At 43.4% G+C, this 14,660-nt stretch overlaps 1 protein-coding gene across 1 annotated transcript; it reads right to left on the bottom strand.

Moving 5' to 3' along the window:
* Positions 1–312: 312 nt before the first annotated feature.
* On the bottom strand, positions 313–945 carry LOC145130720 (uncharacterized). The gene has a single exon (XM_079065495.1). It carries the CDS (start codon positions 943–945, stop codon positions 313–315), a length of 633 nt encoding a protein of 210 aa, XP_078921621.1.
* Between the last annotated feature and the right edge of the window lie 13,715 nt (positions 946–14,660).

Raw genomic sequence — 14,660 nt, forward strand, 5'->3', positions numbered from 1 at the left:
GAGCCCCATGCGTAGTACTTTGCTTGTGAGCGCCCGCGCTCCCTCATGGGCTCCAGCTGACCCCGCATGGGCTTCCTTTAAGGCCTTTTTCCCTGACTCATCATCTATGCATTTGAGCCATGGAGTCGTATGACATTTTCTATACAACGCCCCCCCTCCCAGGATTGCATACTGGGGAGCTCGTATCCTTGTTTTCCGTGCCTCTCCGTGATCGTCGGGGAGTATGCCATGTTGCAGGTAATCCATGATAGGCGTCATCCAGTTGGGTTGTTCTGTAGATAGGGAGTCGACTTGGCGCTCGTCGATGCTCCTCTATTTCAATACTTCCACCAAAACTTCCTTAGAGAGGTGCCCGAAACATGTTGATGCTAGCTTGCTGAGGTCATTTTCTCGCCTATTGCTTCCCCTCAAAATCTGCTTTATTGTGGAACTCTTCAGTGAGCTTGTGATTCGTTGTACCGCCCTGACATACCTTTCCATCCGTTTATCTTTTGCTACGAATTCTCCCGTGACTTGGTTGGCTGCTAGACGTGAATCAGTCAGAGCTATGACCTTTTCCGCCCCCATTTTTACTGCCAATCTGATACCGGCCAACAAGGCTTCATATTCGGCTTCGTTGTTGGAGGTGTGGAAGTCGAACTGTAAATCGTATGTAATTTCTTCACTTGTAGGGCTGGTTAGGATTAGCCCCGCGTCCGATCCTTCTTTGCTGGAGGCTCCATCCGTGTAGAGAGTCCACTGCTGGTCAGTTCTATCCTCCGGACACCCTTGTCGGGTCGTGCCAATCATTTCTTGCTGGAATTCCCATGGGATTTCGAGCAGGAAATCCACTAATGCCTGTCCTTTGATGCTCACCCTGGGGTGATAGCTGATATCGTGCTCCCCCAGCTCTATGGCCCATTTTGCGAGTCGTCCAGATGTTTCTGGCTTCAGGAGCACTTGCATGATCGGACAACTGGTTAACACCTCTATCTGATGGGCCTGGAAGTACCGAAGGAGCCTTCGTGCTGCGTAGATTAAGGCGAGCACCAGCTTTTCGATGATTGGATAGTTGATTTCGGGCCCCTGTAGGGCCCGACTCACAAAGTAGATCGGGAGTTGTCGCCCTTGCCTCTCAACTAATAGCACTGACGAAATGGCATCTTTTGATGCGGACAATTAGACCTGCAGCGTTTCCCCCGGTATCAGGCTGGCCAGGGTAGGGAGTGTGTGTAGCGCCTTTTTTTATTTTTTGTAGCGCGGACTCGACTTCTGGTGTCCACCGAAAGTTATTCTTTTCTATGCACCCTTTGAGTGTGTGGAACAGGGGCATGGCTTTTTCGGCTGACTTGGAGGTGAATCGGTTGAGCGTCGTTAGCTTTCCATTCAACCCTTGGGCGTCTCTTAGTGTGTTTTGCGAAGGCGTATCCTCGAGCTCGCTTATCTTGGTTGGGCTTGGTTGGATCCCCTCCTTTGTCACATAATACCCAAGGAACTGTCCTTCTTCTACCCCGAAGGTACACTTGGCGGGGTTTAACTGATGGGTTTTATGCATAAGAACAATCCTATGTGCTCATACAAACCCTAATGCTTGGATCTAGGTTTCTCTATTGTACATGCAATGAATCCAAGACTTGCAAACCCTAATCTAGCATACATAATTTCTAAATTAACATATAACATCAGATCTAGATGTTTACCTCTTCAATGGAAGCTTGAATCTTCTTTCTTGGAGCTTAGAGTCACAATTGTAACTCCACTAATGGCTTACAAACACCACAAACAAGAAAGGCAACTATGAGAGAGGAGGGAGGATGCTTAATTTCGGCCTAGGGTTTCTCTTGGGAAGCAAGTGGCCGAAAATTGCAAGCAAGGGTCTCTATTTATACTGTAGGCTGCTAGGGTTTCAGTCTAAACCCTAACGGACAGCTTAGTCACCAAGCAGCCCAAGGAACCTTCTGGAATAAGGCCTTGGACGAAAATATGATGATCCTTCATCATATTTTCGTTCCCCCTTAGTCCATTGGGTTTCCCAGCCCAAAAACTCAACTATCACACATTTGACAGTTTAAGCCCCTTTATTTAATCAATCTCTTTTAGTCACCAAATTAATTCCTAATTAATTTATGACTAATACTAATTAAATAAATATGATTTCTCCTTTAATATATTATTCTTATAATATAGTAATAAACCATAATATCCTCTCTCTCTCTTTAAATTACCTTGTCAAGTTGCTTTGGTGAAGGCAACCCAAAAGGACCATGCATAACCGGGTCAAGTACATACCAAATATAGTTACGGGCTTAGACACTAATCCAACAGTCTCCCACTTGGATAAGTCTAGTAACTATATCTCACATATGACTTCAGAATCCGATTAGCAATCGTAGCTCTTATATGCTTTCTGTCAACTCTGATCAAAATCCTGTCCTTCAGATAAGGGATCGTATAATCCTCTGTTCTAGATATCATGCTGACAATACTTGTTGTCTAACATTTTTGTTTCTCGATCTCTGATTTATTCAACATAGAATTTAGTTGAACACATCAACTTCATCCTGACCGGGCCCGGCACATAAGTCAAACTAAATCTTCGAGTGGCCAAGATATCGCTTTTATTCTCTTAGAATAAAAGGTACAGCAAAACTTCGACTTATATGCTTTTATCATTTACTAGCTAAGTCACACACAATAATGCGTTTTATAACATCAAGTTACTGATGCGTTTTCGCATTATCAATGTATAATCAACTAGCAAACAACAACCATATCTCTAGGTTTAAATATTATATGATATTATCATCTTGCGATCACTTGTGATAACTTTCATGAAGTGATACTAGCAAGTGCGGGTTTATTCCAATGCTCAAACATATTTCATAAGCACTCATAAACTTTGTAGCAAACCTTTGCTATGTCTAAAACCTTTTAGACAATCTACAAACAAATTCATGACAATCTTCTTTCATATCTACTTCCAACATATGAGCGATTGTGGACCGTTCGAATAATCTTATTATTCAGGAAGTCAAAACATGCAAAATTGAAACAATAGATAAATAATCAACACAAGATAGTAACTTTCTTATAAATAACACACCTTTATTTAATCATCAAATGTTGAATACAAAATTATCTATTACAAGTTTCCTTCCTATCTAATCTAAAGTAATATCGTCCTTTAGCCCAACGCTCCTAACGTGCTTCAAATGCTTGACCCTACTCAGTCCCTTCGTAAGGGGATCTGCTGGGTTATCTTCCAACAATACCCTCTTCACAACGAGGAGTCCCTCTTCTACCCGATGTCTAATAAAATGGTATTTCCTGTCGATATGTCGAGATCTGCCATGATCCCTTGGTTCCTTGGTTAAGGCAACCGCTCCTTCATTATCACAAAAATTTTCAATGGGCTCCTTTATGGATGGCACAACTCCAAGGTATCCAATGAAGTTCTTCAACCATATAGCCTCCTTTGACGCCTCACTTGCCACAATGTACTCTGATTCGCACGTTGAATCAGCTACGGTCTCTTGCTTGGAACTTTTCTAAGTCACTGCTCCTCCATTCAGGGTAAAGACCCAGCCTGACTGCAATCGGTAATTATCTCGATCCGTCTGAAAACTAGCGTCACTGTACCCTCGCACCCTTAAGTCATCACTCCCACCTAGGACTAGAAACCATTCCTTGGTCCTTCGTAGGTACTTAAGAATATTCTTGACAGCAATCCAATATGCTCTACCAAGTTTCCCTTGATATCTGCTGACCATGCTCAAAGCGAAGGCCACATCAGGGCGAGTACAGGTCATAGCGTACATAATCGAGCCAACTGCAGAAGCATAAGGTACTCGTCTCATATCAGCTATCTCTGCCTCTGTACTCGGGCTCTGAGTCTTACTCAGTTTGGTATTGCATTGAATTGGCAACTCCCCTTTCTTGGAATTTTCCATACTAAAACGCTTTAGTACCTTTTCCAAGTATGTATCCTGACTGAGTCCTATCAGTCTCTTACTTCTGTTTCTCACTATCCTTATCCCCAGAATATATGCAGCTTCTCTGAGGTCCTTCATAGCGAAACACTTCCCAAGCCAGGACTTGACCTCCTGCAAGATTAGGATGTCGTTTCCTATGAGTAGTATGTCATCGACATACAATACGAGGAAGCTCACTATACTCCCACTGGCCTTGACATACACACATGACTCATCTTCGTTTTGCAGAAAACCAAACTCTTTGACCTTCTCGTCAAAACAAAGATTCCATCTGTGAGATGCTTGCTTTAATCCATAAATGGATTTCTCAAGCTTGCACACTCTATTGGGATGCTTCACATCGACAAAACCCTCTCGCTAATTCATGTAAACATCCTCAGCCAACTTCCCATTAAGGAAAGCAGTTTTAACGTCCATCAGCCATATTTCATAATCATGAAACGCAGCTATTGCGAGCATTACCCTAATAGACTTTATCTTAGCAACTGGCGAGAAGGTCTCATCATAGTCAACTCCAGGAGTTTGAGTAAAGCCCTTCGCGACCAATCGCGCTTTATAAGTGTGCACTTTCCCATCCATGTCCGTCTTCTTCTTAAAGATCCACTTGCACCCGACTGTCTTACGACCTGGTACATTATCAACCAAATTCCAAACTTGGTTGTCATACATGGACAGAATCTCGCTGTCCATTGCCTCTTTCCATTTAGCAGATTCCGGGCCTGCCATGGCATCCTTGTAGCTATTAGGTTCATCCAGATTTATTAGTGTATTATCACTAATAAACGTATCCCTTTCAGTAGTAATATGGAAACCATAAAACTGGGGTGGAAGAATAACTCTACTTGAACGTCTAAGTGGTAAGGACTGGTCAATTGGTTCAACAGGAGTTTTCTCCTCATGTTGAACGCCAGTGTCAGAGGTTCCTTCATCTCCTGAATCTTAAAGCTCTTCAAGGTCAATCTGACTCCCACTGTCTCCTTGACTTATGAGTTCTCTTTCTCTGAAAACCCCTCTCCTAGCAACAAAGACAACATTGTCACTTGGTCTATAGAAGAGATAGCCAAAAGACTTATGTGGATAGCCGATGAAATAACACTTCTCAATACGAGGTTCTAGCTTGTCGTGAGTCTCTCGTCTTACGAAAGCTTCACAACCCCAAACCTTGATATGTGCTAACGAGGGAGCTTTCCCTATCTACATCTCATGAGGTGTTTTGGCAACCTTCTTGGTGGGAACTAAGTTAAGGATATGGGCGGCAGTTTCTAAGGCATACCCCCAGAATGAGATTGATAACGAAGCACGACTCATCATAGAACGAACCATGTCCAACAAGGTTCTATTACGTCTCTCAGCTACACCATTCAATTGTGGCGTTCTAGGAGGCGTCAATTGCGAAACTATTCCGCATTCTTTTAGATAGTCGTGAAACTCAAGACTTAGGTACTCTCCCCCTCGATTAGATCGAAGCATCTTGATTTTCCTGCCCAACTGATTCTCTACTTCATTCTTAAACTCTTTGAACTTTTCAAAGGTTTCTGACTTTTGCTTGATCAAGTAGATATATCCATATCTGCTATAATCATCTGTAAACGTCACGTAGAAGCGACAAGCGTCCCTTGTGGTGGATCTAAAGGGTCCACATACATCAGTATGTATGAGATCCAATACACCCTCACCCCTTTCACATGTACCAGTAAAGGGTGACTTGGTCATCTTCCCAAGTAAACAAGATTCACACACGTCATCGTCCCTAAGGTCGAATGACTCTAAGACTCCATCCTTTTGGAGTTGGGCTATGCGTTTCTTGTTAACATGGTCAAGGCGACAATGCCACAAGCATGCTTTGTCCAAACTATTGGACGAATCAATATTCAAGACATCATTTCCTAAATTATCTACAATCAACACAGATTCATAAATCCCATTACAAGGTAATGCATTGAAATAAAAAACACCATTCAAATAAACATTAATAGAACCATTGCTATTATCAAATGAATATCTGAAACCTTGTCTATATAATCCATGAAAAGAAATGATGTTCCTTGCCATATCTGGTGAATAGCAACAATTATTTAAATCTAGTCCTAACCCATTACTCAAGACTAAAGAATAAACTCCGATCTTGGTTACTGGTGACGACTTCTTGTTTCCCATGACCAAGTTTATTCTCCCATGTTCCACTTCCCTACTTTTTCTTAGCCCTGCAAATCAGAACAAATGTGGAAACCACATCCAGTATCAAGGACCCATGAAGTAGAAAGTGATGAGTTATTAGATTTAATTGAATACATACCTGCAAAGGTGGGCTTTATCTTCCCATCCTTAATATCTTGTAGATATTTAGGGCAGCTTCGTTTCCAGTGGCCCTTCTGGTGGCAGTAGCAGCACTCTGCTTCCTTGGGGTCAGAAGAGGGCTTAACAGAACCTGCTTTGGTCCCACTAGAAGAGGAACCATCTTGGGTCTTACCCTTTTGGTGGCTCTTAGAAGGAGTCTTCCTCTTTTTACCCTTTCCTTGGCCAATTGCCAACACAGGAGCAGCTACAGTAGAGGATGATGCAATAGATTTGTCCTTGAGGTTGCTCTCAGCAGTCCTCAGGAGCCCTTGAAGTTTACTCAGGGTGACCTCTTCCTTGTTCATATGGTAGGTCATTCTGAACTGGTTGTAGCAGGAAGGCAAGGAGTGGAGGATGATGTCGATAGCCAAATCCTCATCAAACTTAACATTAAGTTTGAGAAGACGATCAACATACCTTTGCATCCTTTGCAAATGGGCGATTAAAGATTCTCCACTCCTCATCCTAGCGGTGATCATGTTGGTAATGATCTCATAGCGCTCTTGCCTCGCACTTTGGTGGTACTTGTCCAACAAATCTTGATGCATCTCATATGGATACATGTCCTCATAGGACTTTTGGAGTTCGAGGTTCATGGTGGCCAGCATGATACTAAGAACTTTCGTAGCATCACGCTCGTGGGCCTCAAAGGCGGCCATTTCTTCAGGAGTAGCAACTTATGGGTTGATCTTTTCCAGTTTCTCATCGAGGACATATTCTTTGTCCTCGTAGCGAGTTATCATGCGAATGTATCTCATCCACTCTTTGAAATTCGACCCATCAAATGTCACCTTTTGACATAGGTTCATCAACGAGAATGACCCAGAAGCGTTGTTGTTTGTGTTTGCGTTAGACATCTGAAATAGAAAGGAACAAAGTTTGATTAGAAATGAATCCCCAATTAAACACCCAAATGAGAAATTAGGGCTAGGATCCAACAACATTATTTACAACTTAGAAAAGGGATGTCGTAATCTAAAAGTAAATAATTTGAAGGTAAGTGAATGACGATTCACTAATTTTCACCATGAAAAACGAAAAGAGATTAAGTTTTAAATGTATTTGAAAATTCCTAGATTTCTTTTTGAGATTCATTGAACATTTCAATGGCATGTTTAAATCTCGATATGCACTTCAAATTTGCGACTGGGATGCCGAGGATCGCAAACAAGTTGTGAATAACCATGCGAATCAACATGGTGCACTCAATGTCTCTATCACCTAATCAATGTGCCGGTTAGCCACGCACGCTCCATTGATCTATGATAAACATCGAGCCATCCTTCGCCACCAATTTCAATCCCAAATTAGTGTGTCGGTTAGCCACGCACACTCCACTAACGTTCGACAAGGGTACAAAGTGTAATTCCATGGAATAGCATCAATTTTCACATTTTACCCTAAAGTAACTAAGATTGGGAATTTGAAAAACATTGTAGTTACTTTGCAATATTCATTATACTTATAACGAGGAATTAAGTGCCCTATCCTATCCGTTCGGCTAACAACCCTCCACCAGTCAAGCAAGCGGTGGGTGTGAGTGTACACCCATTAAGCACCATTTTATAGGCAGCAACCTTATACCCACCTTATAGACTGGCTTCGTGAATGAGGCCTACTAGCGATAAGACTAGCTTATTCTTATACATATATATTAATTAATCTTGTAATAATATAACAGTATAGGGTTGAATTTTAAACTTGTAAAATTTCTAAGGGTTTGAAATTTAAATCATTCAAAATTAAACTTTTGATCATAAAATTTAAATTTCAAAACTTGAGGACAAGTTTTGAACTTTTCAAAACACAAGGGATCAAATAACAAATAAGATAAATTAAACAATTTATTTTATGATTATCTATATTTGACCTAATCCAATTTTAGTCACAAGATAATTACCAAATAATTTAAATAATCTATATTTATCATATAAAGAAACTATTATTCAAAAGATTTGAAATTATCTTCTGTTTTGGTAAGGATAATCATTTGCATACAATAAAATTCAGATTTTATTATCAAAAAACGATTTTGGCATCAATCCTACAGCAAAACAACAAGTAAATCCCGAAACATACTCTGTCTGGCTTCCGGACTCGCCGAGTCAGTCCTGGACTCGCCGAGTAGGGCCAACTCACCGAGTCCAGATACTGACTCGCCGAGTTGAGTCGGGCAGAGGCAAGAAAAACGATTTTCAGCAGAAAAACGACAATTGCATCACATACAACAGAAACCAATCAAGGCTCTGATACCACTGATGGGTTTTATGCATAAGAACAATCCTATGTGCTCATACAAACCCTAATGCTTGGATCTAGGTTTCTCTATTGTACATGCAATGAATCCAAGACTTGCAAACCCTAATCTAGCATACATAATTTCGAAATTAACATATAACATCAGATCTAGATGTTTACCTCTTCAATGGAAGCTTGAATCTTCTTTCTTGGAGCTTAGAGTCACAATTATAACTCCTCTAATGGGTTACAAACACCACAAGCAAGAAAGGCAACTATGAGAGAGGAGGGGGGATGCTTAATTTCGGCCTAGGGTTTCTCTTGGGAAGCAAGTGGCCGAAAATTGCAAGCAAGGGTCTCTATTTATACTGTAGGCTGCTAGGGTTTCAGTCTAAACCCTAACGGACAGCTTAGTCACCAAGCAGCCCAAGGAACCTTCTGGAATAAGGCCTTGGACAAAAATATGATGATCCTTCATCATAATTTCGTTCACCCTTAGTCCATTGGGTTTCCCAGCCCAAAAACTCAACTATCACACATTTGACAGTTTAAGCCCCTTTATTTAATTAATCTCTTTTAGTCACCAAATTAATTCCTAATTAATTTATGACTAATACTAATTAAATAAATATGATTTCTCCTTTAATATATTATTCTTATAATATATTAATAAACCATAATATCCTCTCTCTCTCCTTAAATTACCTTGTCAAGTTGCTTTGGTGAAGGCAACCCAAAAGGACCATGCATAACCGGGTCAGGTACATACCAAATATAGTTACGGGCTTAGACAATAATCCAACATTAACTTCATCTTAGCTCTTTCCAGAGTTTGCAGTGTCTCCTCCACGTCACGTAGTAGCCTCTGCTCGTCTGGGCTTTTAATGACCATGTCGCCGACGTAGACTTCGATGTTCCTGCCAATTTGATTGGCGAACAGGGAATCGACCAGTCGTTGGTGGGTTGCCCTGGCGTTCTTTAATCCAAACGGCATCTTTGTGTAGCAGAAGGAGTCGTGATCTGTGTAGAAGGTTGTCTTCTCTTCGTCATTTTTGCTCATCAGGATTTGGTGGTACCCCTTGTATGCATCCAGGAAGCATTTCCACTGGAAACCTTGCAGGGATTTTACCTTCTGGTCTATCTCAGGTAGTGGGTAGCAATCCTTGGGACATGCTTTGTTGAGATCTGAGTAATCAACACACATGCGCCAACTACCGTCGTGTTTCTTTATCATTACCGGGTTGGCGATCCATGTGGGGAAAATCGCTTCCCTAAGGATTCTGGCGCTGGTCAATTTGGCCACTTCTGCGTTGATTGCCTTGTTTCGGTCTCCTCCTTGGACTCGCTTCTTCTGCCTTATTTCCTTAGCTCCTGGTTTTATCATTAGCTTGTGTTCTATGATTCTTCGGTCGACCCCCACCATGTCTGTGGGAGTCCAGGAGAACACATGTTTATACTTCTGCAATAGCTGAACAAACGCTTGCCTTGTTTTAGCAGGGAGGGTCGTTCCCACGTTCACTCGCTGGTCTGGGTATTCCCTGTTAATTATCTCTCCCCCATTTGACAAGTCTTGCCTTGGTCTTTTGGCTTCGGCTGAGATGTCTCTTGGTTGCATGATCTCGTAGCATTTGAGCTCCCTTGGGGGAGTGGCTAGGATTGTCCCTGTTCCCCGGCTTGTGCTGAATTTCACTATCCGATGAATTGTTGTCGAGATTGCTTCGAACTTTATTAGGGTCGTCCGCCCCAATATGATGTTGTGTTCTGACGAATGTCGTATGACCACAAAATCCACCAGGGCAGTCCGTCGCTTGGTTTTGTATTGGCTGGTTAATGTAAACGGTAAGTGAATCGTACCTAAGGGCCACAAGTTGTGTCCTGTGAGTTGGCCTCCAGCTTGCCTCAGGCCTTCCTTCCACGCATTTGGTAGCAGCCGGAAACAATGTTCATAGATGATGTCTGCGGAACTTCCCGTGTCGATGTATACTCGGTGAACGATGACATCTCGAATGGATTCTTGGATGACGAGGGGTTGTCCCCACTCCAGCCGGTTGGGCTTGGGTCTTCTATGGAGAACGTCAACCCCTGCATTGATTCTGTGATGCTTCGTGTGTCTGCTGTGCGTTTTGCTCTCCCCATTTTGTGGTGGACCGCAAGGATTTCCAGCCTACGATCTGCCCTTCCAGCGACATCTTTGGGGTTTTCTGCATCAAATTTGGCTCGTAGGCTCTTGGCAATTTCTATCACATTTCCCTTTAGTTGCTTTTCCTCAATTTCCCTTTTTAGGACTGAGCAGTTGATCGTGTCGTGTGTCCTGCTCTTGTGGTATTCACAATACCGCGTCTTAGTGCCTTTTACCGTCGGTTTCTCATCGACAGTGTAGACTTCTGTTCGTCTTGCCCCCTCTCATCTTTAATGAAAGGTCTGAAACGCCCCTGCAACCGTCTATCTCGCCCCATGAACCTGCCTCCCCCCCCCCCGAGGATCGTGATGGGGAGTAGGGTGGTGGTTTCGTTTTCTAGCGGAGGATGTCATGACATTGAGATATGCTTGCTTCGACGCTTCACCTTCTTCTTGGCGTAGGAATCGTTCCACTCGCTCCTTTAGTTCCGCCCTGGTTTGGGGTTGCTTGCCCATGAGTTTCTGGGACAACGATCCTGGTCACAATCCCCAGGTGAATGCTCCCGCGATCAACCCCTCATCGTGTCGTGGGACGTCCAACGTTGCTTTGGTGAACCTGGCGAAATAGTCCTTGACTGTCTCCCCCTCTCGTTGTTTGCACCCAATGATTGAGTGGAAGTCACCCTTGTACTTTCGGAGTTGCATGAAGTTAGTTAGAAAAAGGTACTTCAGATGGCTAAAGTTGTTGATACTGCCTGGGCACAGTGTCTTAAACCATGTCCCTGCGTTGTCGTCTAAGGTAGTGGGGAAGTATGTGCACCAAAACCGTTCGTCTAGCTTGAGGGACGTCATGGTCCATTCGTATGTATCAATGTGGCTATCTGGGTCGGTAGTGCCATCGTATGTTTTAAGGCGGGGTAGTTTGGCGGTGTTAGGGATTTCGTATTCCAGGAGTTCTTTGACGAACGGTGATGTGACACTTCGTGATAAGCAATCTTGGTTTGGGGTCCGCTGAGTGAAGTGATACCCTGGCTGTTGCATTGCCAAAAAGGGTTGTACTAACATGTTGTTATAGGCCGTGGGGTCTGGCGTTACTGAGCCGTAGAAGTTTGACGGCTGAAATGGAGTAGGGAAAGTGTGGGACATGGGTATTTGTTGTTGGGTCATGGGTATTTGCTGTTGGGCTATGGGTATTTGGTGTTGGGCCATGGGTATTTGCTGTTGGGCTATGGGTATTTGCTGTTGGGCCATGGGTATTTGCTGTTGGGCCATGGGTATTTGCTGGTAAAGTGCGAGTGGTGATGCTGACGCAGTGCCCGCCATCAATGACGAGTGATTATGTGGTTGTGGTGTAACGCTTGGGCCGATTATAGTGTTGTTCGCATGTAAGATGTTTACGAAAGGCGTTATGGATGTTGTTTGGGGTTGCTAGAACCGGTGGTGTTAGGGAAGAATGACGGAAAAGGGGGCACAATGTATTGGTTAGGCACACCGCTATTTGGGAATGGTGGTGGTGTTGCGTGGGTCAGAGTAGATGGCGATGTTTGGCTCTGGGTTAAAACCGATTGCATGATTGCTGCAACGGAGGGTGGCAGACCATCCGGTGACGGCGCCGTCACAAGATACAGTGGCGGACCACCGGATGACGGCACTGCCTCAAGAGATGGTGGCAGGCCACCAGGTGACGGTGTTGCTTCAAGAGATAGTGGCAGGCCACCAGATGATGACGCTACTTCAAGAGATGGTGGCGGGCCACCGGAGGATGGCGCTGCTTCAAGAGATGGTGGCGGGCCACCGGAGGATGGCGCTGCTGGAGTGTTGGTTGCTTCCAACGACGCCATCGGGTGTATCGAGCTATGCGGTGGTTCTGATGGCTCACCCGTTGTCTTCTTCGTCATGTGTGGTTAGGTTGAAGGAGAAAGAGAAAAGGGGTTTGCGTATCTATTGTCACACAAACGGATGGCGCCAAATGATGCGACCTGGCTCCAAACCACCTTGGCTGCTGAGAGATGATCGACAGAATAGAACCTGAGAGGTCACAAAGAAGGAAGAAACGTCAGCCACTCTCCGGGAGGAGGTCCCGGAAAGACGCTCCGACGGTCAAGTTAGTGGGATGAATATGTGAGTATGAGGGTGAATGATCGGGAGAGAATAACTTACCTCTCAAGGTAGAGTGATCGACCTTTTATACTGAGGATCTTCCTTGATCCGTACGAGGGACAAGGACTGCGATCCCGACAGGATCCGCCGTCCTTATTGGAGGACCATGTTCCACGTTCGTGTCCGGTCCAACGATTGGTCCAGGCGATAATGATCTGGTCGTGCTCTTTGTCGCCTGGAGCCGTTATCCTTGGACTGTAGCTGAGGACAACCCTTGGCGAGGGCGGAATTCCCACGTGGTCGCCTCTCGTGGGTCTCGGGCGGCCAGGGCGGCCGAGTCGCCAGCCCAGGATTCGTTAGGAACTCCTCGCGCGGGGGTTCTCTTGTCTCTGGCCCGCTCTAAGGGGCGCGTTATCAAGTCCCCCAATCTAGTAGTCATAGCGTATGCTAGCTAGCTATGACGTTCTGGACTTAAATACTCTCGTCGGGGTTCTCTTGTCTCTGGTCCGCTCTGAGGGTCGAGTCATCACAAGCTCTAGATTTTCTCAAACTCCAAGAGCATCCATGGAAGTTACCAAAACCACCCAAATATGACCTCAAACTTTAATCTAGAAGAATAAGTGCCAAGGTATGAACTTTATACTTTTAACAACTCATAAATTTAAAGAGAATGTTGGATCCAAACTTGCTCATTGTTCCCTTGCACCAAGATGAACCTCTCTTTTCCTCAAGATTCACTAAAATCCAAAGAATAAGCTCTAAATCAAGAAATCAAGCCCTCAATCAAGTATGGAGGCTAGGGTTTCATTTGGAAGGGTTGAAGGCTGAGGAGGATGCCCTAAACCTTGAGCTTAGGTGCTTAAATATGGAAGAAACCCTAAAAATCATGGGCTTGGCTTCAACAACTACCACGTCGTAACACCCTTCCTTGCCATGCCGTAACAACCTTCAGATGCACTAACCATGCATTAGCCATGCCACATCGTGGTACCCCATTCACCATGTCATGACACATGTTTTTTCCCAAAAACCTTACTTTTAATCCCTCATGCCCTCAACCGATCTATCTTGGAAAATGGGTGTTACAAATTGGTGATAGAAGGGATTACCCATTGCCTTATATAATAGCATATATTTTCTCTTTTTACCGATGTGGGATTGAGTTTGCATCCCAACACATGACACATTTAAAAAAACGAGTTGAAAAACATGAAACAAACATGCCACAATTAATCTCGTGTCAACCCGACGCGACCCATGAAACACATGAAATCAAACCAACTCAGATAAACCCATTCCAACTCGAACATAAATCGGAAAAACTCAATCCAAAATTAGACAAAATCGGACCAAATCAGTTCAAAGGAGCCAATTGAGTGCAAAGGAGCCAACCTAATCAACCGAATCAAAGGAACCATTATAATCAAATTTTAGTTTCTCTAAAAGGCTGTTACTTGTTCCCTTTTATAGATTCTCTTGGCCATCACTTTCTTTCCCACAAGTGATGTAGGGTGCCTCAAAAATCCAGATTCCTTTGTTCCTTCATTAACAACACCTCACCTATCTTGTTATCTTGTTGTTTTAACAAACACCGAACACTCACTCACTCACATGCATACGCGCGCGTGCGCACACACACACACACACTTGTGGGAAAGAAAGTGATGTAGGGTGTGTGTGTGTATGTATGTATGTATATATATATATATATATATATATATATATTCTTTAACATTACACATACTACATATTTGTAATGTGTGTTTTACTTTTGTTTATATAATACATTTATAAAAACATAAAATTTATAAAATATTATATATTATTAAACGAGTCATCTTCAAGTTGAAAATCTCGATCCTAACCCTAACCGTTTAATTTTTGTGTCGTGTCGTG

The sequence above is a fragment of the Lactuca virosa genome, chromosome 8 (assembly GCF_052849685.1).
Source record: "Lactuca virosa cultivar CGN04683 chromosome 8, Lactuca_virosa_CGN04683_v6, whole genome shotgun sequence".
Taxonomy (NCBI): domain Eukaryota; kingdom Viridiplantae; phylum Streptophyta; class Magnoliopsida; order Asterales; family Asteraceae; genus Lactuca; species Lactuca virosa.

Coding starts and splice junctions, on each gene's coding strand:
- LOC145130720 (XM_079065495.1), bottom strand. CDS start 945: ATGCAAGTGCTCCTGAAGCCAGAAACATCTGGACGACTCGCAAAATGG.